Raw genomic sequence first — 27,225 nt, forward strand, 5'->3', positions numbered from 1 at the left:
GCGCCATCTTGCCATAAAAAAACGCCCTCATGAGGTATAAACAGGTAAGGTAACAAAGCATGATGACGAAATAGTATCTGATTAAATATAAGCAACTTAGGGAGCCATAGCTGGATGGACTGGTGAATTGACTTCTAGTCTAGATTGTTTCGACTTTTACGTTAATGTTATTTACAAGCATATCAACATACAAACATTATGGATGTGCGATTGATCATTTTGTTTTGTTTTTTGTCTAACTGTCTAATAAATGCTGTTTCCAGTACTGCACTGTGCGGCGTGCAAATTATTCAAAGTATGGATGCTGGAGTATGCAATTTGAAATATAACTTTCATCCGAACAAGGGGCATCGTCGACGATATACTCTCATCACTCACACTGGACTGATCTCAATCGTCACAGTATACCGTACTTCCCTGATCATAAGCCCGGAGGCATGAACACGTAAAGGAAAAGTAAGGGATGAGCTTGTACTCAAGGACCAACTCAGAAAAAATGATTTTGTTTTGGGGTTAAACACTGTAACCATCTTGCAAACAACGAAAAATTATCCAAAAAAAATATTCGTTCACCACGCCGGGCTCGGGAAAATAATACTTATTTTTGGAAAAAATGCGTCATTGATTTGAACGATACTTACAATGAAGAAACAAACATGTTCATAAAAAACACACACATTTTATTACAATACGATTTACATACCGTCTGAATTTACGGTGAAATAATGGGTAGGGTCTGTGAGGAAACAGTGGACGAAGGCATTTATCATTATCATTATCTTCGTTTTGGTATGTTTTCGATCGTACGCAAACTCTCGACGACGCAAAACAATTTTCCACCATGAGGTTTTTCAGCACGATTTGACCTGGAACAACTTCCTTTGACATAACAGGTCATGTCTTTCATTAACCAATCAAAATGATGTGTCGTAATGATGAAATTTTTCGATTATTGACGATGATTTTTTAACGAAATGCGGAAGTGAATTACCGGCCGCAATGTTAAAATGCGATCTGTAGCACTGATTGCAACGAAAAAATGATGATTTTTTTCCCCTAAAAACTGGCGATTCGCAATTTCCGAAATATAAACGATGGTTAATAGTAACCGTGGGTAAACTGAGTGTGGAGGAAGAATTTAAACATCTTTCTCGGTCGCCAACATGTCTCATCATTCAAAACCTAGGCCTTTCATAATAGTCTCAAAGTAAACCATGCCCAATAACCAGGTACACGCCTTGACGAACACATTTTTGGCTTTTCGAAGGCTACTACTCAAAGAAATATGGATTACTCCAGAATTGCAACATCGATGTTCATCCTGAGTAAATGACAGAATAGAAACGATGCGAATCACGTTGTGTACGTTCGCCATGCACCAAGTTTTAAAAAGCACATTGTGCATATAAAAGTTGAGTTTATACTAATAGTACACAATGCTTGGCAGCATGAACGGCTATATACAATGGCGTATACGAATGCGATCAGATACTAAAACATCATAGCTTTGAAAAGTACCCGGATGTTAAATATGTTCGTTCGTTAATTATTCCCCTCCATGAATGGCCTCCATGGCAAGCACTTCAAATGCCTATCCAAGCTACAGTTATAATTAAAACAAAATTAAACCACTGCAATACAGTACTCATTCCGCCCAACCTCCCGCTTTTATCGCTTTTTTTCCGACCGCTTATCGCTTAATTTCCGACCGCTCGCTGCTTTCCGACCGGAAACCGACCGCTTTTTTTCCGCTCGCTCGCGTTCGCTTTTGTTCGCTCGCTCGCTCGCTTTTGTTCGCTCGCTCGCTTCTGCTATGACTGGCTTCAGAAACACCGTCCGCTTGCCAACCGACCGCTGGAGTAACAATGATCGTACATTGTATGTATAAACTTAAGTTTTTATTCGTAATAAATTTAGGTTTTAATGACGATTCAAAATACAACGCCCATTGCTTCTCTGTTTTGGAAAAAAGACGCCTTCAAATCACTTGACACATTGTAACGTTTGCTACGCAAGTCGAACTGTGACCTGTATTTACATATTTACGTCCTTGTGTGTGTAGTTCAAGCAGCTATATGACTGGTCAATCGCGATATGTATTGAGTACTAGTATTTGTGTGTTGTGTGTGTGTTTCTGTGTGATTTTGACTAAATTTATTCCGAACGGCGCTCAAAATAATTTGACACTTTGTTATTTGCGAACGCAACTCACACTATGACTCTTACTCAATTTGCACAAGTAATACGAATGGTGTAGTTCAGAAAATCTATTGGTTAACTTTTGATCGTGTCTGGGTGCGCAAAACAAAACTGCACATATAATTATCGCATAGCTGAATTTCTACAAATCAATTGGACTTAAACTACTAGTATAATGACTGTGACGATTAATCGCTTGTCTGATTACATGCGACGACGAATTATTGGATTGGCAGCAGCCGGACGAAAAATGAAAGAGATCTCGAAACAGTTAATTTGTTGAGGAAAACAAAACAAACGCAGCTAGTGATACATTTTGAAAACAAAAATACAAAATAAACGCAATCAGAGGCGCCGACCACGCGCGTTGGAAATAAATAAAACATCTGTTTTAGTATGTTGTGACAGTCTCACCAAACTCTTTCACTCGCGCAATATAATTATGTTATTTCCCAAAGCACTTATATTTAATACATTGACGAAAAACACCGCAAGAAAAATGTAAATCAGGCTTATAATTACTAGTAACTCTACTCGAACGCAATGTTGATCACTGTAAAAGTGGATAAATTCGAACAGTCATCAAATTCAAAATTCAAGCGATCTCGTTGAATGTCAAAAATAAACTCGATGTTTAGAAAGACAAAAACAACAACATATTAGAGTGCAAAAAAGCTAGCAGCAAAGAACGAGAAGTGCATGTGGGAAAGCGATGAGTGAATTCGAGAAAAATTATGCTGATGTGAGAACAAGCCATATACCCGCGGAGTACTCGCTAAAACATCGAGAAAATGTGCCATTTCAAAGAGCACCCTTACAAATAATGTCTGCGATTGTGTGAACATGATAACGTCCAAACAAGGAACAGAGCTCGTGGTCCACCAAGGAAACTTAGCGATGACGCAGTTTTAGATGTATACGGCTGTTGAAAACAGAGACTCCTTCGATCTCATATAAGCAGGTTCACGTGAATGTATCATTTTCAACTTTTACCAACAACGCTATGATAATAAAGACATTGTGAAATTATTTTGTTTTTATGTAGAAAAATACAGTAATTTTACCAAGTAAAATCATATTTATTAAAATTATTGTTCATACATGAGTTGTCGAACACACTACATAGTTTGTAATTTCATCCAGCTCCTTTCAGTCACAATTCAAGACAAATAAAAGGCACAAATATAGATAATATAGCAAATTATTTTTTTCTGTAATATTCGTGTGTAATCAGTAATTATGAAAAAAAATTATGGGTACATATGGAATACATTTCGTTATGAATTATTCTTAATATCAATTTCTAAATTATCTTGTCAAAATCAGTTTTTTTTTCAGGGTTTTTTCCCCCAAACGAAAGAATTTCATAATGTCGGGAACGAGAAGTTTTTTTTTTGTTATTATTATTATTTATTGGGAACGGAAAGTCTTTATCGTAGTGCTTCGCCTCGGTTGACAATGAGCCCTTCGGGTCGCTAAAACTGTATGTGCACCTCTGTTGGGGTGAACATTTGTATTATTATACTGAATAAATCTTAGAACAGAAATGGTGGCACTCAATCATGGCAATCTTCCAGGTCATCGTTAGAAAGAATTTCGGAGGCAAATTTAATCTTGAAGGATTGCAGGAAATTGACCCTTAACGATTCATATTTATGAATTAATCGGCATTCAGGTACCATAGTGTTTGTAACAGAAAAAAAAGGTTTTCGCGGGGGATTTTTCATGCAAACATTGTGAATGGTTCCCCGACACTGATTCCTTTTTAACTTTCAATTTTTCTAAGACGCGGCAAACCCTGCTCATGACCGGAGACGTCGTCGAGATGCAGGTGCGATTCCTCTTAGCAACGCGTTCTATTTATTTCCAAAGCGTGTGGTCGGCGCCTTTGATTGCGTTTATTTTGTTTTTTTTTATTCACGTAATCTATCACTGGCAGCGTTTGTTTTGTCGCGTCTCACAACTTAATGTCCAAGCTGACTTTGTTTTGGCTGTAAGTGAACTACGTACAGCTCATGAAAGTATTTCGCCCAGAGTTCGCAAAATACGGAATACCCTGCAAACTTTGAATCCTTTATTTTATAACGAGACATTGGGCGCAAAAATAAAAACCATAATTGTAATTCAACAAGTTTATGTAACGTGTTAGTCCGCTTGCCAGCCGCCTAGTTGAAAAACGCGATCTCCATTGATGTCGGCTTCGACAACTTCGGACAAGTAAGATGGGCGCTGGCCGACATTACATTTGCAAGTATTGTATTTGTTTGACAAATTTTACACTGCTGTCATTCTATAACAATCGATTGGTAGTTTTTTTCACAGTCTTACTATTCCTGCAGATATTCTTCAATTGTTATAGGTGCCATAGATTTACATATCTACAACTTGACCCGTGTTAAACCCAAACCATGCGTGCATGACAACCGTCACCCTACACACGGTTACTCAATGAATACCATACTCTACAGTATACATTTTTAGCTCTCCACCAAAAATTGAATGGTTTTATTTCATATTAGTTGTGTCTGTGTCAGTCTCGTATTTGATTTCACATGTTTGGTTCGATCTTGTTTATGGTGGACATTATTGCTACGCGTATGTATTATTACCAATTCTATATGGCCGTGTGATCCACCGTATTTTTTTCAACGGTCGTTCTATAAATTTTTGATTGTATTTATTCTTATTTTAACATCATAAAAACAAAATTGACACACTTGTACATGAAACAGTAGGTAATGAACTGTAAATGCGGGCGGTTGCTCTGCCAGGCGAGCGAGCGAGCGAGCGATTGCGCGAGCGGATACTTCCGGATTTGCGCGGTCGAAAAACAAAGCGAGCGAAAAAAAAAGCGATCGAAATCCGGAAGCGGGCGGGAGGCTGGGCGAAATGAGTACTGTATTATTTCGAATACAGTTTAGAATATACACAACTATAAATTAAGGCCGCATTTAGGTTCGCTTTAACTGTGTGCTGGCTGTTTGGTTTGTGAAAGTTTGGGGTGCGGCTTGTATTGCAGGGTTCTCTTGGGATCAAAACTTGTAAATTTCAACATGAAACAATGTCTCAAGTCAGGGGTGCAGCTTCTATTAAAGCTGCAGCCTCAAATACGATTTTTACAGTAATTCATTTTAGAAATGCTCATTTTTTTCTGCATAGTCTTTTTTTTTTAATAAAGCGTTTTCTACCCCAGTTCAGACAAGTGTCGGCAGTAATTGCTATCCCGGTGCCCGCCCTTCTACCATGTTGGCCTGAATTAAAGGTCAAAATGTCTTGGAAAAATGCAAGAAAGTTTGGGGAAAGGTCTGGAAAAGTCTTGGAAATCATTTGGCTTTTGGTGCTATGGACCTTGTCACCACATGTATTGACTAGCATGGAAACCATACACCATTCTATATGGTGTTTACAACAAAGAAAATAGTCACCACATGTATTGACTGGCATGGAAACCATACACCATTCATTCTATATGGTGTTTACAACAAAGAAAATAGTCACCACATGTATTGACTAGCATGGAAACCATACACCATTCTATATGGTGTCTACAACAATAAAAATAGTCACCACATGTATTGACTAGCATGGAAACCATACACCATTCTATATGGTGTTTACAACAATAAAAATAGTCACCACATGTATTGACTGGCATGGAAACCATACACCATTCATTCTATATGGTGTTTACAACAAAGAAAATAGTCACCACATGTATTGACTAGCATGGAAACCATACACCATTCATTCTATATGGTGTTTACAACAAAGAAAATAGTCACCACATGTATTGACTAGCATGGAAACCATACACCATTCTATATGGTGTTTACAACAATAAAAATAGTCACCACATGTATTGACTGGCATGGACACCATACACCATTCATTCTATATGGTGTTTACAACAAAGAAAATAGTCACCACATGTATTGACTAGCATGGAAACCATACACCATTCATTCTATATGGTGTTTACAACAAAGAAAATAGTCACCACATGTATTGACTAGCATGGAAACCATACACCATTCATTCTATATGGTGTTTACAACAAAGAAAATAGTCACCACATGTATTGACTAGCATGGAAACCATACACCATTCTATATGGTGTTTACAACAATAAAAATAGTCACCACATGTATTGACTGGCATGGAAACCATACACCATTCATTCTATATGGTGTTTACAACAAAGAAAATAGTCACCACATCTATTCACTAGCATGGAAACCATACACCATTCATTCTATATGGTGTTTACAACAAAGAAAATAGTCACCACATGTATGGACTAGCATGGAAAATGCACACCTGCACTGATAGCTATAGTATTCATAGCTTTGTCAAATGTGATATCAAAAATTAACACATGAATCAAAAATAATCCTTGCAAGTAATCTTGTTTTCTTGCATTTCAGATAAACCAGAAGTAACTGTTGTAAAGGAAGTTGTATTGGCATGGCCCGGTGAAACTGCATCACTTACCTGTTTATTTGAGGCTAACCCCAGTGCAAGCTTAACACAGTGGATTAAAGTTGACTCTGGACGTACAATTAAGTAAGTCGGTATTCAAACCATCAATCAATTCAGACTTTGTAATGATGAATTGTGATTAGCAAAATACATTTGTCCAATAAGCGACTTAATTCTCATGATTTGAATCGTGTGACAATCAACACTTTCCTGACATTGGGCCATTCCAGTTTATATCTGCACCCCCCCTGTTGATGTGGTCGGATTTCCAGCACTGTATGATGGGGAAATACCCCGGAATTCCAACTGTATATGGAGAAACTGAATCTGGAAATCCAGACGATTATGGAAAAAAAATTCTAATCCAGGCAGTTATGGCTACTTAATAAAATATGGCCTAGCTTATCTCACCACATACCGGTTGATGAGGTTGGATTTCCAACAGTATGACTAAAAAAACTTGGAATTCTGACTGTGTATGGTAAAAAAATTGGGCCAGTATGAAATAGTTATTACTGAAATTAGATAAGGATGGTGGCACGAATGAGCTCATCAACACCGTGAATCAGGACTTGTTTGGATTTCCATTATCAAATATAAAATTATGAACTTGGTAAATTAGCATATGATGAGAGTTATATTTGGAAATCCTACTCTGTATGGTGGCACAATGGAACTCATCAACACCATAAGTAGGAACTATAGTTTTGGATTTCCATTACTGTATGGTGAATGGTGATTTGGAAATAAAACTTTGTATGACTTATACACCCATGGAAATTGTACCCTGTATGAAGTAAACACACAAGCTCATCAACAGGGGGGGGGGGGGGTGCAGATATAAACTGGAATGGCCACTAATTTAGTGGCAATGATGTTGTAGTGAGTTGGGGAATTAACTGGTATTTTTACTCTCATTTCTCCACCATGGACATTGCCTGAGCTGAACAACGTTTTAAGTAAATAACTGGAAGAATATGCCAACATACAACCTTACTTTGAGAATGGCATCTCATACAAAATCAACTTTGTTTTTGAAAAATAAGAATAAATTTTAAACAAAATAAGAGAATATTGTCAGTTAAATGATTTATTCTCATTTTGGGTACTGTTTAAAACTTATTGTTTAACATATGATCATTCTGTGATATTTGTACCAACTTTACAACGTCAGTTATGCCATGTGACATGCTCATTTGCTGAATTGTTTATTGTTACTATTACAAACATTTTTCTTGGGAATGAAGTTCAACCTATAAAACAATTATAAAATTCATCTGAACTTTTACAATCTGTCATTGAACAATCAACTGTTCACTAAATAAAGTCTGTTTAAGCTTAAACCTTAAAATATAACAGATGTAGCTTGTTTAGAACTGTGAATGAAAATACATGGTATAAATGTGAATTTGTGTTGCATACTTGAATTGTAGTGAATCACCAGAAGATGGTATAAATATGAATTTGTGTTGCATACTTGAATTGTAGTGAATCACCAGAAGATGGTATAAATATGAATTTGTGTTGCATACTTGAATTGTAGTGAATCACCAGAAGATGGTATAAATATGAATTTGTGTTGCATACTTGAATTGTAGTGAATCACCAGAAGATGTTATAAATATGAATTTGTGTTGCATACTTGAATTGTAGTGAATCACCAGAAGATGGTATAAATGTGAATTTGTGTTGCATACTTGAATTGTAGTGAATCACCAGAAGATGATATAAATATGAATTTGTGTTGCATACTTGAATTGTAGTGAATCACCAGAAGATGATATAAATATGAATTTGTGTTGCATACTTGAATTGTAGTGAATCACCAGAAGATGATATAAATATGAATTTGTGTTGCATACTTGAATTGTAGTGAATCACCAGAAGATGGTATGAATATGAATTTGTGTTGCATACTTGAATTGTAGTGAATCACCAGAAGATGGTATAAATATGAATTTGTGTTGCATACTTGAATTGTAGTGAATCACCAGAAGATGATATAAATATGAATTTGTGTTGCATACTTGAATTGTAGTGAATCACCAGAAGATGGTATGAATATGAATTTGTGTTGCATACTTGAATTGTAGTGAATCACCAGAAGATGGTATAAATGTGAATTTGTGTTGCATACTTGAATTGTAGTGAATCACCAGAAGATGGTTATAAATATGAATTTGTGTTGCATACTTGAATTGTAGTGAATCACCAGAAGATGGTATAAATATGAATTTGTGTTGCATACTTGAATTGTAGTGAATCACCAGAAGATGATATAAATATGAATTTGTGTTGCATACTTGAATTGTAGTGAATCACCAGAAGATGATATAAATATGAATTTGTGTTGCATACTTGAATTGTAGTGAATCACCAGAAGATGGTATGAATATGAATTTGTGTTGCATACTTGAATTGTAGTGAATCACCAGAAGATGGTATAAATATGAATTTGTGTTGCATACTTGAATTGTAGTGAATCACCAGAAGATGGTATAAATATGAATTTGTGTTGCATACTTGAATTGTAGTGAATCACCAGAAGATGGTATAAATATGAATTTGTGTTGCATACTTGAATTGTAGTGAATCACCAGAAGATGATATAAATATGAATTTGTGTTGCATACTTGAATTGTAGTGAATCACCAGAAGATGATATAAATATGAATTTGTGTTGCATACTTGAATTGTAGTGAATCACCAGAAGATGGTATGAATATGAATTTGTGTTGCATACTTGAATTGTAGTGAATCACCAGAAGATGGTATAAATATGAATTTGTGTTGCATACTTGAATTGTAGTGAATCACCAGAAGATGATATAAATATGAATTTGTGTTGCATACTTGAATTGTAGTGAATCACCAGAAGATGGTATGAATATGAATTTGTGTTGCATACTTGAATTGTAGTGAATCACCAGAAGATGGTATAAATGTGAATTTGTGTTGCATACTTGAATTGTAGTGAATCACCAGAAGATGGTATAAATGTGAATTTGTGTTGCATACTTGAATTGTAGTGAATCACCAGAAGATGGTTATAAATATGAATTTGTGTTGCATACTTGAATTGTAGTGAATCACCAGAAGATGGTATAAATGTGAATTTGTGTTGCATACTTGAATTGTAGTGAATCACCAGAAGATGGTTATAAATATGAATTTGTGTTGCATACTTGAATTGTAGTGAATCACCAGAAGATGGTATAAATATGAATTTGTGTTGCATACTTGAATTGTAGTGAATCACCAGAAGATGTTATAAATGTGAATTTGTGTTGCATACTTGAATTGTAGTGAATCACCAGAAGATGGTATAAATATGAATTTGTGTTGCATACTTGAATTGTAGTGAATCACCAGAAGATGGTATAAATATGAATTTGTGTTGCATACTTGAATTGTAGTGAATCACCAGAAGATGTTATAAATATGAATTTGTGTTGCATACTTGAATTGTAGTGAATCACCAGAAGATGGTATAAATGTGAATTTGTGTTGCATACTTGAATTGTAGTGAATCACCAGAAGATGATATAAATATGAATTTGTGTTGCATACTTGAATTGTAGTGAATCACCAGAAGATGATATAAATATGAATTTGTGTTGCATACTTGAATTGTAGTGAATCACCAGAAGATGATATAAATATGAATTTGTGTTGCATACTTGAATTGTAGTGAATCACCAGAAGATGGTATGAATATGAATTTGTGTTGCATACTTGAATTGTAGTGAATCACCAGAAGATGGTATAAATATGAATTTGTGTTGCATACTTGAATTGTAGTGAATCACCAGAAGATGATATAAATATGAATTTGTGTTGCATACTTGAATTGTAGTGAATCACCAGAAGATGGTATGAATATGAATTTGTGTTGCATACTTGAATTGTAGTGAATCACCAGAAGATGGTATAAATGTGAATTTGTGTTGCATACTTGAATTGTAGTGAATCACCAGAAGATGGTATAAATGTGAATTTGTGTTGCATACTTGAATTGTAGTGAATCACCAGAAGATGGTTATAAATATGAATTTGTGTTGCATACTTGAATTGTAGTGAATCACCAGAAGATGGTATAAATGTGAATTTGTGTTGCATACTTGAATTGTAGTGAATCACCAGAAGATGGTTATAAATATGAATTTGTGTTGCATACTTGAATTGTAGTGAATCACCAGAAGATGGTATGAATATGAATTTGTGTTGCATACTTGAATTGTAGTGAATCACCAGAAGATGTTATAAATATGAATTTGTGTTGCATACTTGAATTGTAGTGAATCACCAGAAGATGTTATAAATATGAATTTGTGTTGCATACTTGAATTGTAGTGAATCACCAGAAGATGTTATAAATATGAATTTGTGTTGCATACTTGAATTGTAGTGAATCACCAGAAGATGGTATAAATATGAATTTGTGTTGCATACTTGAATTGTAGTGAATCACCAGAAGATGGTATAAATATGAATTTGTGTTGCATACTTGAATTGTAGTGAATCACCAGAAGATGATATAAATATGAATTTGTGTTGCATACTTGAATTGTAGTGAATCACCAGAAGATGGTATAAATATGAATTTGTGTTGCATACTTGAATTGTAGTGAATCACCAGAAGATGGTATAAATATGAATTTGTGTTGCATACTTGAATTGTAGTGAATCACCAGAAGATGATATAAATATGAATTTGTGTTGCATACTTGAATTGTAGTGAATCACCAGAAGATGGTATAAATATGAATTTGTGTTGCATACTTGAATTGTAGTGAATCACCAGAAGATGGTATAAATATGAATTTGTGTTGCATACTTGAATTGTAGTGAATCACCAGAAGATGTTATAAATATGAATTTGTGTTGCATACTTGAATTGTAGTGAATCACCAGAAGATGGTATAAATATGAATTTGTGTTGCATACTTGAATTGTAGTGAATCACCAGAAGATGATATAAATATGAATTTGTGTTGCATACTTGAATTGTAGTGAATCACCAGAAGATGGTATAAATGTGAATTTGTGTTGCATACTTGAATTGTAGTGAATCACCAGAAGATGTTATAAATATGAATTTGTGTTGCATACTTGAATTGTAGTGAATCACCAGAAGATGTTATAAATATGAATTTGTGTTGCATACTTGAATTGTAGTGAATCACCAGAAGATGGTATGAATATGAATTTGTGTTGCATACTTGAATTGTAGTGAATCACCAGAAGATGTTATAAATATGAATTTGTGTTGCATACTTGAATTGTAGTGAATCACCAGAAGATGGTATAAATATGAATTTGTGTTGCATACTTGAATTGTAGTGAATCACCAGAAGATGTTATAAATATGAATTTGTGTTGCATACTTGAATTGTAGTGAATCACCAGAAGATGGTATAAATATGAATTTGTGTTGCATACTTGAATTGTAGTGAATCACCAGAAGATGGTATAAATATGAATTTGTGTTGCATACTTGAATTGTAGTGAATCACCAGAAGATGGTATAAATATGAATTTGTGTTGCATACTTGAATTGTAGTGAATCACCAGAAGATGGTATAAATATGAATTTGTGTTGCATACTTGAATTGTAGTGAATCACCAGAAGATGATATAAATATGAATTTGTGTTGCATACTTGAATTGTAGTGAATCACCAGAAGATGTTATAAATATGAATTTGTGTTGCATACTTGAATTGTAGTGAATCACCAGAAGATGGTATAAATGTTGATAGCAACGAATCAGAGACCAAGCTTTCCTTTGAAGATGTTAAAACGGAAGATTTTGGCGAGTACAGATGTGAAATCCGCAATCCAAAAGGAAAAACATCAAAAATTATTAGGCTTGACCGTAAGTATCTAATGTATCTATGTAGTTGTTAATTTATTAAATAAAATAAACTATAAATTCTTTGTTTGATGGGTGCACCAAGAAATCATGTCTGCCATGTTTGTTGGATAGACTTGTTTCTGTCAGTATTTTAAAGTGAACCTGAGAAAAGAGTTGTACCTTATCTATATGAAATCAGCAGTAAAAGTATATTGTTATTTATATAATCAGTGTTTTCAATGATTGTGTGCATTTATTTATTTATTTAACACTTTATTTAACACTTTATTTAAAGAGGGTAGGCCAATATACAATAAAGTAATTTTCATTGGGCCCTCTGTAGGGACAAAAAACACAATATACACACTATCAACAACATGATGCAAAAATAGCAGCAGTGACCATAACATTGTATTTTGATGTTACTAACAAGTGTGCGAGTATTGTCGTTTAGTATGCAAAAAAAGATAGTTTATTTGTAAAGTTGTGGAACTTCATTTTATCATTGAATAGACTAGAACTAAAGCATTATATATGTCCCTTATATCTCGTATGCTCTATTAAAATCACTTCTCTAAAAGAACCATATATAAAACAAATTGGATGTGTGTACTAATTCATTAAAATACACTAGTTACTTATTCTGACCACAGAAACACTCGTTATTCATATAAGCATGTTACTTATAGAACAATTAAGTACACTAATTGTGTTTGTACAAATAGTACTTTGATATATGGCTGAAGGTAAACTAGCTTCATTTTGTTGCCAATTTGTTTTAAATAAAGCATGTAATTGCGTCAATATTTAAAAGTTGAAAATACTGGTTTTAATTATCATGTAAATAACCCACCACCTCATCATTGCATGGAATTCACAACACATATCTTGTAGTAGCATTACAGAAATGTACATTTCAAGCATAATTTAAGTACATTCAAGAATATAAGAGATCTTTATAATGTATCTAAATTTGATTTGACAGATGGTTAGAAAACTGACTTTATAAAGTACATATATAAAATATAACTGCTACACAATAGAATATGCTTAAATTATTCTTTGCATTACATTATCTTTGTAATCATGTCACACTCATTCATTCATTGTTAGTTTCATCCCATACCCTTAATCCACAGAAAATACACAACCAATGGATCGACAGACAACAACAAAACTACCATCATCACCACCACAACCACCACCTTCATCAACAGGTAATGTTATTTCTCACAGTCACTGCCCTAAGAATTCAGTTCATCATTGTTTTAATTATTTGTTTTGTTATGTAAGCATTCTCTTTTTCTAATCCATGTCAACTTCTTAATTCATCTATCTGTATGTCAATGCCAATGCATAGCAAAGTGATGAACTTCTCAAGAGACCCACAAATAATTAGAAGCAATTTATTTACAATTGAAATACAAGATACTAAATTCTCTTCAAATAAACAAATTAGAATATGCCCGGAGTGAATACTATGGCTAAAATACAGTGATTCCTCACTAAGTAGCACTTCAATGTGAATACTATGGCTAAAATACAGTGATTCCTCACTAAGTAGCACTTCAATGTGAATACTATGGCTAAAATACAGTGATTCCTCACTAAGTAGCACTTCAATGTGAATACTATGGCTAAAATACAGTGATTCCTCACTAAGTAGCACTTCAATGTGAATACTATGGCTAAAATACAGTGATTCCTCACTAGGTAGCACTTCAATGTGAATACTATGGCTAAAATACAGTGATTCCTCACTAAGTAGCACTTCAATGTGAATACTATGGCTAAAATACAGTGATTCCTCACTAAGTAGCACTTCAATGTGAATACTATGGCTAAAATACAGTGATTCCTCACTAAGTAGCACTTCAATGTGAATACTATGGCTAAAATACAGTGATTCCTCACTAAGTAGCACTTCAATGTGAATACTATGGCTAAAATACAGTGATTCCTCACTAAGTAGCACTTCAATAAGTCACAATAATGGCCAAGTTGCTGATAATTTGATGGATTTTTAGCTTAGTTCTGAAAGAAAATTTTAATAACTTGTTGCTTTATGTATTTAATTCATCATAAAAACCTATTATTATTGGCATTTAACACCCATTGTCTTGCCTTTTTCTGCAATATGAAAGATGTTGATGGCTTGGCTTGGCTTTTGACTTGTTTCTCGGCTGGTATTGCTTTTTGGATCAAGCCCCATAAAATTCACTGCAATGTGAACAATCATTCTGATCTAATCATTGTTATAGGCTGTGAAAAATAATACCCGGTACCTACAAACCTATTTAGAAAATTTTGTTTTGAAAATGATTTGATGCTTCAGTTGCAATAAAAAGTGCTATTGTCTAAGGCCAAAAGGGACCACTACCGGTACTGGCTGAACACCATAGTTTGCACTCAGTTAGTTTAACATCTTATCCAAACCAAAATGCCATTTTAGATGCTTTTATAATCAAATTTAAAATAAACAATAATATCCCTCTATTTCAATTCATATCTGTAATGCGTCTTCTTTGTCTTGTAAGCACAGCGTATCTAATGTAGTAGTAAGCAAGCATGACACTGTTACCATAGCAATAACAACCACAATGAAAAGCAATGATGAACTGACTTAATCTTTGAGTGTCTGGAGCATGAGAAATGTACCTATGTTGGTGGTGGCAGTGTAGCTGTGCTGACTTCCTGCAGTCTGTGTTACAGTTCACTAACATGCTGTTGTCTCTATAATTCACATGTATTACTGTTGCACAAATAAAATAATCTAACCACATTGCACTTCTAGTACCTTCAGACAGCGCCCTCTGGTGATACAGAAAATGCCTGGAACTGGAGTATCAGATAATTTGCATTACAGTAATTTATGTTAATCATCTATTGTATTAATTTATGTCAATTATAATCTGTTTATCCATGTTTAAGTTTTCTTCTATATAATGCTATAGAGCGGTAAGAACTGCCAACAATTTCCACCAGCTAAATCAAAGCAAGAGTGTTAGTTTCTGAAGAATTCATTAATTTAATGAAATTATAGTTTGTGTTTCACTTCAAATAGATGTGTTAGCACTTTTGTGGTTCTCAGAGAAATTTTAATTCTGGTAACCGGAATGCAGCATGTTTTTTATAACCTTGATTGTAAACAGATGCTACGTAAAATTATTTAGCATTCTGAAATAACAATCCACTATCCAAATGTATACACAAGCATTAATCTGAAATAACAATCCACTATCCAAATGTATACACAAGCATTAATCTGAAATAACAATCCACTATCCAAATGTATACACAAGCATTAATCTGAAATAACAATCCACTATCCAAATGTATACACAAGCATTAATCTGAAATAACAATCCACTATCCAAATGTATACACAAGCATTAATCTGAAATAACAATCCACTATCCAAATGTATACACAAGCATTAATCTGAAATAACAATCCACTATCCAAATGTATACACAAGCATTAATCTGAAATAACAATTCACTATCCAAATGTATACACAAGCATTAATCTGAAATAACAATCCACTATCCAAATGTATACACAAGCATTAATCTGAAATAACAATCCACTATCCAAATGTATACACAAGCATTAATCTGAAATAACAATCCACTATCCAAATGTATACACAAGCATTAATCTGAAATAACAATCCACTATCCAAATGTATACACAAGCATTAATCTGAAATAACAATCCACTATCCAAATGTATACACAAGCATTAATCTGAAATAACAATCCACTATCCAAATGTATACACAAGCATTAATCTGAAATAACAATCCACTATCCAAATGTATACACAAGCATTAATCTGAAATAACAATCCACTATCCAAATGTATACACAAGCATTAATCTGAAATAACAATCCACTATCCAAATGTATACACAAGCATTAATCTGAAATAACAATCCACTATCCAAATGTATACACAAGCATTAATCTGAAATAACAATCCACTATCCAAATGTATACACAAGCATTAATCTGAAATAACAATCCACTATCCAAATGTATACACAAGCATTAATCTGAAATAACAATCCACTATCCAAATGTATACACAAGCATTAATCTGAAATAACAATCCACTATCCAAATGTATACACAAGCATTAATCTGAAATAACAATCCACTATCCAAATGTATACACAAGCATTAATCTGAAATAACAATCCACTATCCAAATGTATACACAAGCATTAATCTGAAATAACAATCCACTATCCAAATGTATACACAAGCATTAATCTGAAATAACAATCCACTATCCAAATGTATACACAAGCATTAATCTGAAATAACAATCCACTATCCAAATGTATACACAAGCATTAATCTGAAATAACAATCCACTATCCAAATGTATACACAAGCATAAATCTGAAATAACAATCCACTATCCAAATGTATACACAAGCATTAATCTGAAATACCAATCCACTATCCAAATGTATACACAAGCATTAATCTGAAATAACAATCCACTATCCAAATGTATACACAAGCATAAATCTGAAATAACAATTTTCCTCGTTAAGTTGAGGGGCATATGCTTACCACCTCTAGAGGATGCAGTCAAAATTGGAGTAAACTACCAATGTTTTGTCATTACAATTTGGCTTCATTACCAGTATGCAGAGGGTTTTTTTCTTCGGAGATGAGGGCACTGAAGGTCACCTCAGAGGTCATTCAACAAATTATATGCCAATTACGCTCACATTGTTGAGTATGTCTTTTAAGCCATGACCCAATTCGGAGCTTAATTTTTCGCTTGGTTTTATTTAAAATTATTTTGCCAATAGCTAAATGAATCTAAATTAAAACTAAATAAATATGCAAATTTAACAATTAAATACTGTGGAATACTTATTTTCGCTTGGAATTAATTTTTGCTATTTTCGCTGAAGGAATGATTCAGTGAAAATAAAATCTAGCGAACATACCTTTTTCCCTATATTTTACATCAAACTTGTCAAAAATTAGTGAAAATAAATTCCATACAAAACACCAAAAAGTCTATTCAGCAAAAATTAAATCCAGCTAAAAAATAAAGTATTTTAAGTATATGGTTTCTTTCACAAACCAGTGATTTCAAAATTTAGTGAATATCTATGGCACATAAAATCTACTACCATCAAACTCTACAAATACATTAGACCTTTACAGAGATTACATATCTAGACAGTATACAGAACATTTTTATTATTAGCTGTCTATCCATTCATTGCAGCTGTCTATCCATTCATTGTAGCTGTCTATCCCATTCATTGTAGCTGTCTATCCATTCATTGTAGCTGTCTATCCATTCATTGCAGCTGTCTATCCATTCATTGCAGCTGTCTATCCATTCATTGCAGCTGTCTATCCATTCATTGCAGCTGTCTATCCATTCATTGCAGCTGTCTATCCATTCATTGCAGCTGTCTATCCATTCATTGTAGCTGTCTATCCATTCATTGCAGCTGTCTATCCCATTCACTGTAGCTGTCTATCCCATTCACTGTAGCTGTCTATCCCATTCACTGTAGCTGTCTATCCCATTCACTGTAGCTGTCTATCCATTCATTGCAGCTGTCTATCCATTCATTGCAGCTGTCTATCCATTCATTGCAGCTGTCTATCCATTCATTGCAGCTGTCTATCCATTCATTGCAGCTGTCTATCCATTCATTGCAGCTGTCTATCCATTCATTGCAGCTGTCTATCCATTCATTGCAGCTGTCTATCCATTCATTGCAGCTGTCTATCCATTCATTGCAGCTGTCTATCCATTCATTGCAGCTGTCTATCCCATTCATTGTAGCTGTCTATCCCATTCATTGTAGCTGTCTATCCCATTCATTGCAGCTGTCTATCCATTCATTGCAGCTGTCTATCCATTAATTGCAGCTGTCTATCCATTAATTGCAGCTGTCTATCCCATTCACTGTAGCTGTCTATCCCATTCACTGTAGCTGTCTATCCCATTCACTGTAGCTGTCTATCCCATTCACTGTAGCTGTCTATCCCATTCACTGTAGCTGTCTATCCCATTCACTGTAGCTGTCTATCCCATTCACTGTAGCTGTCTATCCCATTCACTGTAGCTGTCTATCCCATTCACTGTAGCTGTCTATCCCATTCACTGTAGCTGTCTATCCCATTCACTGTAGCTGTCTATCCCATTCACTGTAGCTGTCTATCCCATTCACTGTAGCTGTCTATCCCATTCACTGTAGCTGTCTATCCCATTCACTGTAGCTGTCTATCCCATTCACTGTAGCTGTCTATCCCATTCACTGTAGCTGTCTATCCCATTCACTGTAGCTGTCTATCCCATTCACTGTAGCTGTCTATCCCATTCACTGTAGCTGTCTATCCCATTCACTGTAGCTGTCTATCCCATTCACTGTAGCTGTCTATCCCATTCACTGTAGCTGTCTATCCCATTCACTGTAGCTGTCTATCCCATTCACTGTAGCTGTCTATCCCATTCACTGTAGCTGTCTATCCCATTCACTGTAGCTGTCTATCCCATTCACTGTAGCTGTCTATCCCATTCATTGCAGCTGTCTATCCATTCATTGCAGCTGTCTATCCATTCATTGCAGCTGTCTATCCATTCATTGCAGCTGTCTATCCATTCATTGCAGCTGTCTATCCATTCATTGCAGCTGTCTATCCATTCATTGCAGCTGTCTATCCCATTCACTGTAGCTGTCTATCCCATTCACTGTAGCTGTCTATCCCATTCACTGTAGCTGTCTATCCCATTCACTGTAGCTGTCTATCCCATTCACTGTAGCTGTCTATCCCATTCACTGTAGCTGTCTATCCCATTCACTGTAGCTGTCTATCCCATTCATTGCAGCTGTCTATCCATTCATTGCAGCTGTCTATCCATTCATTGCAGCTGTCTATCCATTCATTGCAGCTGTCTATCCATTCATTGCAGCTGTCTATCCATTCATTGCAGCTGTCTATCCATTCATTGCAGCTGTCTATCCATTCATTGCAGCTGTCTATCCATTCACTGCAGCTGTCTATCCATTCACTGTAGCTGTCTATCCATTCACTGTAGCTGTCTATCCATTCACTGTAGCTGTCTATCCATTCACTGTAGCTGTCTATCCATTCACTGTAGCTGTCTATCCCATTCACTGTAGCTGTCTATCCCATTCACTGTAGCTGTCTATCCCATTCACTGTAGCTGTCTATCCCATTCACTGTAGCTGTCTATCCCATTCACTGTAGCTGTCTATCCCATTCACTGTAGCTGTCTATCCCATTCACTGTAGCTGTCTATCCCATTCACTGTAGCTGTCTATCCCATTCACTGTAGCTGTCTATCCCATTCACTGTAGCTGTCTATCCCATTCACTGTAGCTGTCTATCCCATTCACTGTAGCTGTCTATCCCATTCACTGTAGCTGTCTATCCCATTCACTGTAGCTGTCTATCCCATTCACTGTAGCTGTCTATCCCATTCACTGTAGCTGTCTATCCCATTCACTGTAGCTGTCTATCCCATTCACTGTAGCTGTCTATCCCATTCACTGTAGCTGTCTATCCCATTCACTGTAGCTGTCTATCCCATTCATTGCAGTTGTCTATCCATTCACTGCAGTTGTCTATCCATTCACTGCAGCTGTCTATCCATTCACTGCAGCTGTCTATCCCATTCACTGTAGCTGTCTATCCCATTCACTGTAGCTGTCTATCCCATTCACTGTAGCTGTCTATCCCATTCACTGTAGCTGTCTATCCCATTCACTGTAGCTGTCTATCCCATTCACTGTAGCTGTCTATCCCATTCACTGTAGCTGTCTATCCCATTCACTGTAGCTGTCTATCCCATTCACTGTAGCTGTCTATCCCATTCACTGTAGCTGTCTATCCCATTCACTGTAGCTGTCTATCCCATTCACTGTAGCTGTCTATCCCATTCACTGTAGCTGTCTATCCCATTCATTGCAGCTGTCTATCCATTCATTGCAGCTGTCTATCCATTCATTGCAGCTGTCTATCCATTCATTGCAGCTGTCTATCCATTCATTGCAGCTGTCTATCCATTCATTGCAGCTGTCTATCCATTCATTGCAGCTGTCTATCCCATTCACTGTAGCTGTCTATCCCATTCACTGTAGCTGTCTATCCCATTCACTGTAGCTGTCTATCCCATTCACTGTAGCTGTCTATCCCATTCACTGTAGCTGTCTATCCCATTCACTGTAGCTGTCTATCCCATTCACTGTAGCTGTCTATCCCATTCATTGCAGCTGTCTATCCATTCATTGCAGCTGTCTATCCATTCATTGCAGCTGTCTATCCATTCATTGCAGCTGTCTATCCATTCATTGCAGCTGTCTATCCATTCATTGCAGCTGTCTATCCATTCATTGCAGCTGTCTATCCATTCATTGCAGCTGTCTATCCATTCACTGCAGCTGTCTATCCATTCACTGTAGCTGTCTATCCATTCACTGTAGCTGTCTATCCATTCACTGTAGCTGTCTATCCATTCACTGTAGCTGTCTATCCATTCACTGTAGCTGTCTATCCCATTCACTGTAGCTGTCTATCCCATTCACTGTAGCTGTCTATCCCATTCACTGTAGCTGTCTATCCCATTCACTGTAGCTGTCTATCCCATTCACTGTAGCTGTCTATCCCATTCACTGTAGCTGTCTATCCCATTCACTGTAGCTGTCTATCCCATTCACTGTAGCTGTCTATCCCATTCACTGTAGCTGTCTATCCCATTCACTGTAGCTGTCTATCCCATTCACTGTAGCTGTCTATCCCATTCACTGTAGCTGTCTATCCCATTCACTGTAGCTGTCTATCCCATTCACTGTAGCTGTCTATCCCATTCACTGTAGCTGTCTATCCCATTCACTGTAGCTGTCTATCCCATTCACTGTAGCTGTCTATCCCATTCACTGTAGCTGTCTATCCCATTCACTGTAGCTGTCTATCCCATTCACTGTAGCTGTCTATCCCATTCATTGCAGTTGTCTATCCATTCACTGCAGTTGTCTATCCATTCACTGCAGCTGTCTATCCATTCACTGCAGCTGTCTATCCCATTCACTGTAGCTGTCTATCCCATTCACTGTAGCTGACTATCCCATTCACTGTAGCTGTCTATCCCATTCACTGTAGCTGACTATCCCATTCACTGTAGCTGTCTATCCCATTCATTGCAGTTGTCTATCCCATTCATTGCAGTTGTCTATCCCATTCATTGCAGTTGTCTATCCATTCACTGCAGTTGTCTATCCATTCACTGCAGTTGTCTATCCATTCACTGCAGCTGTCTATCCCATTCACTGCAGCTGTCTATCCCATTCACTGCAGCTGTCTATCCCATTCACTGTAGCTGTCTATCCCATTCACTGCAGCTGTCTATCCCATTCACTGCAGTTGTCTATCCATTCATTGCAGTTGTCTATCCATTCACTGCAGCTGTCTATCCATTCACTGCAGCTGTCTATCCCATTCACTGTAGCTGTCTATCCCATTCACTGTAGCTGTATTCATCTGACTAACTTTGTTTCATCGTTGTTTTCAGCATTTACTGGTAATGATACCTACTAATGAGTGTGAATTTGAAAACTGATATCTCCATGTCACACTTCCTTTTCAATAGAACAACAATTTCAAAAATGATGTTGATGCATCAACAGAAGATGTTATTTGTGTCACTATTGTTAAAATATACTGTTGAACACTATAACTAAAATTTGCTAAATTAAATTCATGTTTCTCCGAAAAATGAAATTAAATACATGTAGTGAAATTAATGGACAGTGACAATAAATATTTTTACATTAGGTACATAAGTCTTGTAAATTGTCAAATATATTTTTTTTTTTTGCTATCCAGTACCTCTCATGAAACTTGTTGTTTTGGCTTAAACATTGGTAGTGTTCTTACAGTTTTGCTATGGAGATGTCACTTATAGTGATCATTTTATTTTATCACCTTCTGTAATGCAGGCTTGAAGTTCTCTGGCACAGCTTTTGTCACATTAGCAAACATGCACATGTTTTTTTTGTAGATGCTACATTCATTTCATTTACACACATTTTAAAAAGTAAAGTTTTTTATATTATCACCTACATAAAAATATTGTAACAATATTTAGTAAAATAGTGATATTTATATATACGACACACTTACCATATATTTTTGATAGTCTTGGGTAACGATGTGGAAAATTCAAAAGTGCTGCTTAAAATTTGTGTATTTGTTAAATATATTCTATTTGATTCACTAAAACATTAGTACAGTAAATCATTTTGTTTATCAATCGCATACCTTGTAATTCAAAATTTTGCCTTCAGGTAACAGTATATATACCGGTAAATGCACTTGTTTGAAAAACAAAGTAATTTTGTGAATTGCCACTAGAGGGCAGTCAACTTGTATTGAATTGCCGTTCAACACCATTTGATCAAATTTTTATCAAAAGTGCAGAATTGTTAAACAGTCTATTTTGAAAAAGAATTCCAAACAACTGCGGTAAATGTATATGTGAAGTAATTGCAACTATTGCATTGTTCAGATGTTTGATCAATTAAATATCTGGCCATTGTTGTGCACAATCCTTCATGGTCACTGACTCGGAGAAGTCAGTCAAGAATCATAAAAAAATCATTCAAATCAAGCACCCAACAAATCAATCAAAGTATTCTGAATTCATAAATTTCCAAAAAGAATTTAAAATTATCTTTTTAGATCAGAAAGCTTCACATTATCCGAGAATAAATAAAAAAACACATTCATTTTTAATCACACGCGTGTAAAGAATAATTTGTATGCTAATTATTTGTGTTCACAACAACAAAATACCAGGATGTGTGACCTTTGGGTGTTTTACACAAGTACCAGATGTGTGGCCTTTTGGCAAATAGAGAAAAAATATGGGTTAGATGAACACCATTTTGTATACACTACTACCTAACTATGAAATGAAAGAAGTCTGTATTTTCTGTGGCAGATTGTCACATTGACCTGCAAATTGTCTGGTGGCATCATATCAACTCTAAAACTCTTTAACCATTGAAATTACTGACATTATTCACATTTGTCAAAACATTTTCAACTGCAAATACAAAGAATGACATTTTTGTATTCTTGGTTGTAGATTTGGGATTTTCCAATATTGTACTTTTTTAATTGAAAATAAATAACAATATTGATAAAGAATAATTTTTTCCCAATATGGAATTACTGTTTCTTGTCTTCAACATTTTATTTGATAACCATGGTAAGAATTTCGAGGCCTTATTTTTTTTTTGTGTTTTTAGGGGTATTTTTAATCTCAATAAAATATAGTTTTATAATAAAAGTAATATTTAATCCTAAAGATATCTGAACTGGATAATCAATCCATGATGTTTGTATTTGCTAATTCATTTTTGCTTTTTTAATTGTTAGGAGGTGAATCAGATGCTGATCCTGATGCAGGCAGTGAGTATTTACCATGTTACTTTTTAGATTAGTTTACAAGTACACTTGAAATGCAGAATATATTTAATAATGCTTTTCTTCTCAATGAATTGTTTTTATTTAAGTTACACAAATGATACATTTTCATTTGCAAATCAGCTTGGTAACCTTGGTAACATCTTAGTTTTATCTTTGTTTTTTTGCAGAGAGTGTTGATATTGCTACTTCAGTTACAGCATCAGCGGTTGTGATGGTAACAGCTCTGTTTGCATCTCTCATCCTCTAATTATGATGTCAAAGTAATTGCCGTAAGAAATGGGGAAAATAAGCAAGAATTTTAACATGTCTAATAATGATATAATTAGTGAAGAGATTTTGAAGTCATTCTAAAAATGAAATTATATCTGTGGTAATCTCCATTAAAGCATGTGATGTGTGGTTGAAGTATTTCAGACCATATAAAACATGCACAAATCTTTAAATTGTTTCACATAATATATACTCCACATTTTACTTAATATTCTAAACAAATTCGTCCAATGGTAAGTTGTCATCTGTGCAGTTAGTCAGTAAGAGCTAATTACACAAACCTATCGTAGATTTGTGTCCAAAAAACATTTTTGTCCTAATTATAACATTGATTATGCATTTAAAATTTTAAACCAAAAAATGAATATACCTATTTTTGTAATTCTATCTATTTATCTATGTCTGTAGTACAGTATGTAGTGTAGGTTGTATTTATTCTTGATAACATAAATCATTAGTCTAAGGGAATGTTTAACTGAATAGAATAGCAATATACCCCCAGGAGAAGAAGTCTTTTAATGTAGAAGACATCAATATTATAGTCTGTAGTCTTCTGCCAATGAAAAAATATGCTTCTGAGAGACTGACTGCAATGAATATTGCTTTTCGCATTCTAAAGAGCTTCAATACAGGATGGGACTTTTTGGAAAGGGGGTATTTTTTTTTAATTGCATACATTTTTGAATTTGTCATTTTCAGACATATAAGGGTTTACACATTTTGCTTGAGAAAGAAATCAAATTTTGTTTTGTAACTTTTAAACATTGTTTTAACAGATTGTATGGAATTGATATTTCCTAGCATTGTACCAAGGCCACAATATGTTATCAAGTTGGTTATTTAGGTTTGTGCAATTTGTACCAAGGACACAAGTTTAATGAAGTTTCTCACAAACCATTTGTACTATTAAAGACTTAAATTTATGCAAATAATCTGGTTGCTTTAGTTTAAAATTATCTGGAGCGATTAACCAGCTCCAGCTCGGTCTTCGGTTTACTCATTACCTATAGGTTTCCTCTATTTACATAAATATCAGTTCTGGTGTTGCAATGAAACCTGTCTAAATCGAACACCAGAATGTTGTATGGGTTGCTGTGCTGTGCTGTGGTCAGTCAGGCTTGGATTGACAGATTAGCTGTATCATGTTAATTAGCATCCATATTTGGCACACTTTAAAAACGGGCAAAACAATCTTGTATTCATTCATATTTGCACGATTCTAATAGGGCTGACAAAATAGACAGTGTACATGTGCAGTTAACCTGTTTTTCTTTCAAGTTGACATATTTGTTCACCTTAACCTGTAATAGTAGCCTTATAATTATTACGGATTTAATTGATCAGTATTTTTGACATAAATGTTTTTAACAGCACACATTATTTGTCCTACATAGAATAGAGATATTCAACATAATCTTGATGAAAGGTTTCGCTTGCATATTATTAAAGTCATCAATTTAACCAATATATTTGTTTTACACTTGAATGTTTTTATGAATGCAAATATTTAGAGCAAGCTGTGAAAACAAATCTTTTTAAGATTTACTATTATTCCTAACTATTTGTAACAAAGTTTCAACAAAATTGATTTCTCATATTGACTCGTTTGTATTTATTTCAGGTAAAATAATTAATTTGTGGGTCAAGTTATATATTTCCTATACTGATGAGACTATAATATTTTCTGTCACTTATCAATTAGTTTCTATTTAGGGTCATGTTGCCTTGACAACTTGTTTGTATATGTAGAATGTATTATGTTTAATAACTAATTTGAATTTATGATTTTTTATATAACAAGTATCAGTTTGTAAACATTTTAGTTTTATGGCAATATTTAGAGGTAAATTAATGTTTACAAAATATCAGAAAGAATTCCCATGTTAATATATATTGAGCCTGGGGAAATTCTGATTGCATTGTTTTCAATCTTAAAATACCTGGTCAGCATTTCCTTTGCTTCGATCAATTTAAAAAAAAAAGCTTCATATGCAGGCTTCATCAATTATATGATGCAGTATTTGCTCTATTAGAAGCACACATCAAATTGTATGCTGGATTATTAAAATATGACAATAATTTGACGGTTACCTTGTCATTAATAGAGCAAATATGGCATCTTGATTTCTGCAACTGAATTTGAGGTAATTTACCTGAATGCTAAACTGTGAGCAATTAAAAAACATTTTAACAAGATTCAATGAATGTATGAAATTTTTATAACCAAGAAATTTTCAAGCAATTTATCTTAGATATGTGAATGATTTTGAACTAAGCACTGTTATAAGACAAATTGTTCAAATCCAGATTGTGAATTTAGAAAGTTGTAATATTCATGTAGATGACATTAAATATAATGAAAATTTTTAACAAATATTTCTGATTTTATTTGATGGCTGGATGGCATGTTAAGTATGAGCTTTTGAACTTTGTGGAATATTGTATTTATTGGCTCTGATCTAAATCTGATACAAATTGAAAGCATTTAAAATGCTTGCATTCCCTGATTCAAGTGTAATTTCAAATTTAATTAGTTTTGATTCCACTCAGATTTTGTAGATTACCTAGAAGTAATCAAATTTAATCAAAACAAGATATATACCAAACAACATTAAAATGAACATTTTAATGTGTTCAGAAAGAGTAAGGTAATTAAAAACTGCAAGACAATAAAAAAAAAAATGATCAACAGTAAAAGATAAGTGAAAACGAATTAAATTTACAAATTACAAGATTTACTGTCCATCGCGTGCAGAAATGCATTACAATATATCTACCTGTAATACTCCTGTGAGGTGCTGGCAATGTTTAATAAACACAAGGTGTTCCTGTCTCATGACCAAGTTTTTTTTTTTTATTTCGTTCCTTCTGTCAATTTTTTGAAATCATTTGCATTCTGGCTTCCTCATAACTGACT

General features: G+C 34.6%; 1 protein-coding gene across 2 annotated transcripts in view; it reads left to right on the forward strand.

The window, feature by feature from the left end:
* LOC100373705 (neurotrimin-like) overlaps positions 1-24,397 on the forward strand; it is a 61,091-nt gene extending 36,694 nt beyond the window's left edge. The window contains exons 4-7 of one of the 2 annotated variants that reach the window (XM_085499075.1): positions 6,624-6,762; positions 12,407-12,555; positions 23,988-24,020; positions 24,206-24,397. In XM_085499075.1, coding sequence (XP_085355201.1) covers positions 6,624-6,762; positions 12,407-12,555; positions 23,988-24,020; positions 24,206-24,285 — 401 coding nt within the window. In that variant the 3' untranslated portion in view covers positions 24,286-24,397. Of the gene's footprint in view, positions 1-6,623; positions 6,763-8,111; positions 8,277-12,406; positions 12,556-23,987; positions 24,021-24,205 lie in introns of those variants that run through there. The other variant, XM_085499076.1, reaches the window with a different exon arrangement.
* The last annotated feature ends 2,828 nt before the right edge of the window (positions 24,398-27,225 follow it).

Source organism: Saccoglossus kowalevskii, chromosome 5 (assembly GCF_978046115.1).
Source record: "Saccoglossus kowalevskii chromosome 5, keSacKowa6.1, whole genome shotgun sequence".
Classification (NCBI taxonomy): domain Eukaryota; kingdom Metazoa; phylum Hemichordata; class Enteropneusta; family Harrimaniidae; genus Saccoglossus; species Saccoglossus kowalevskii.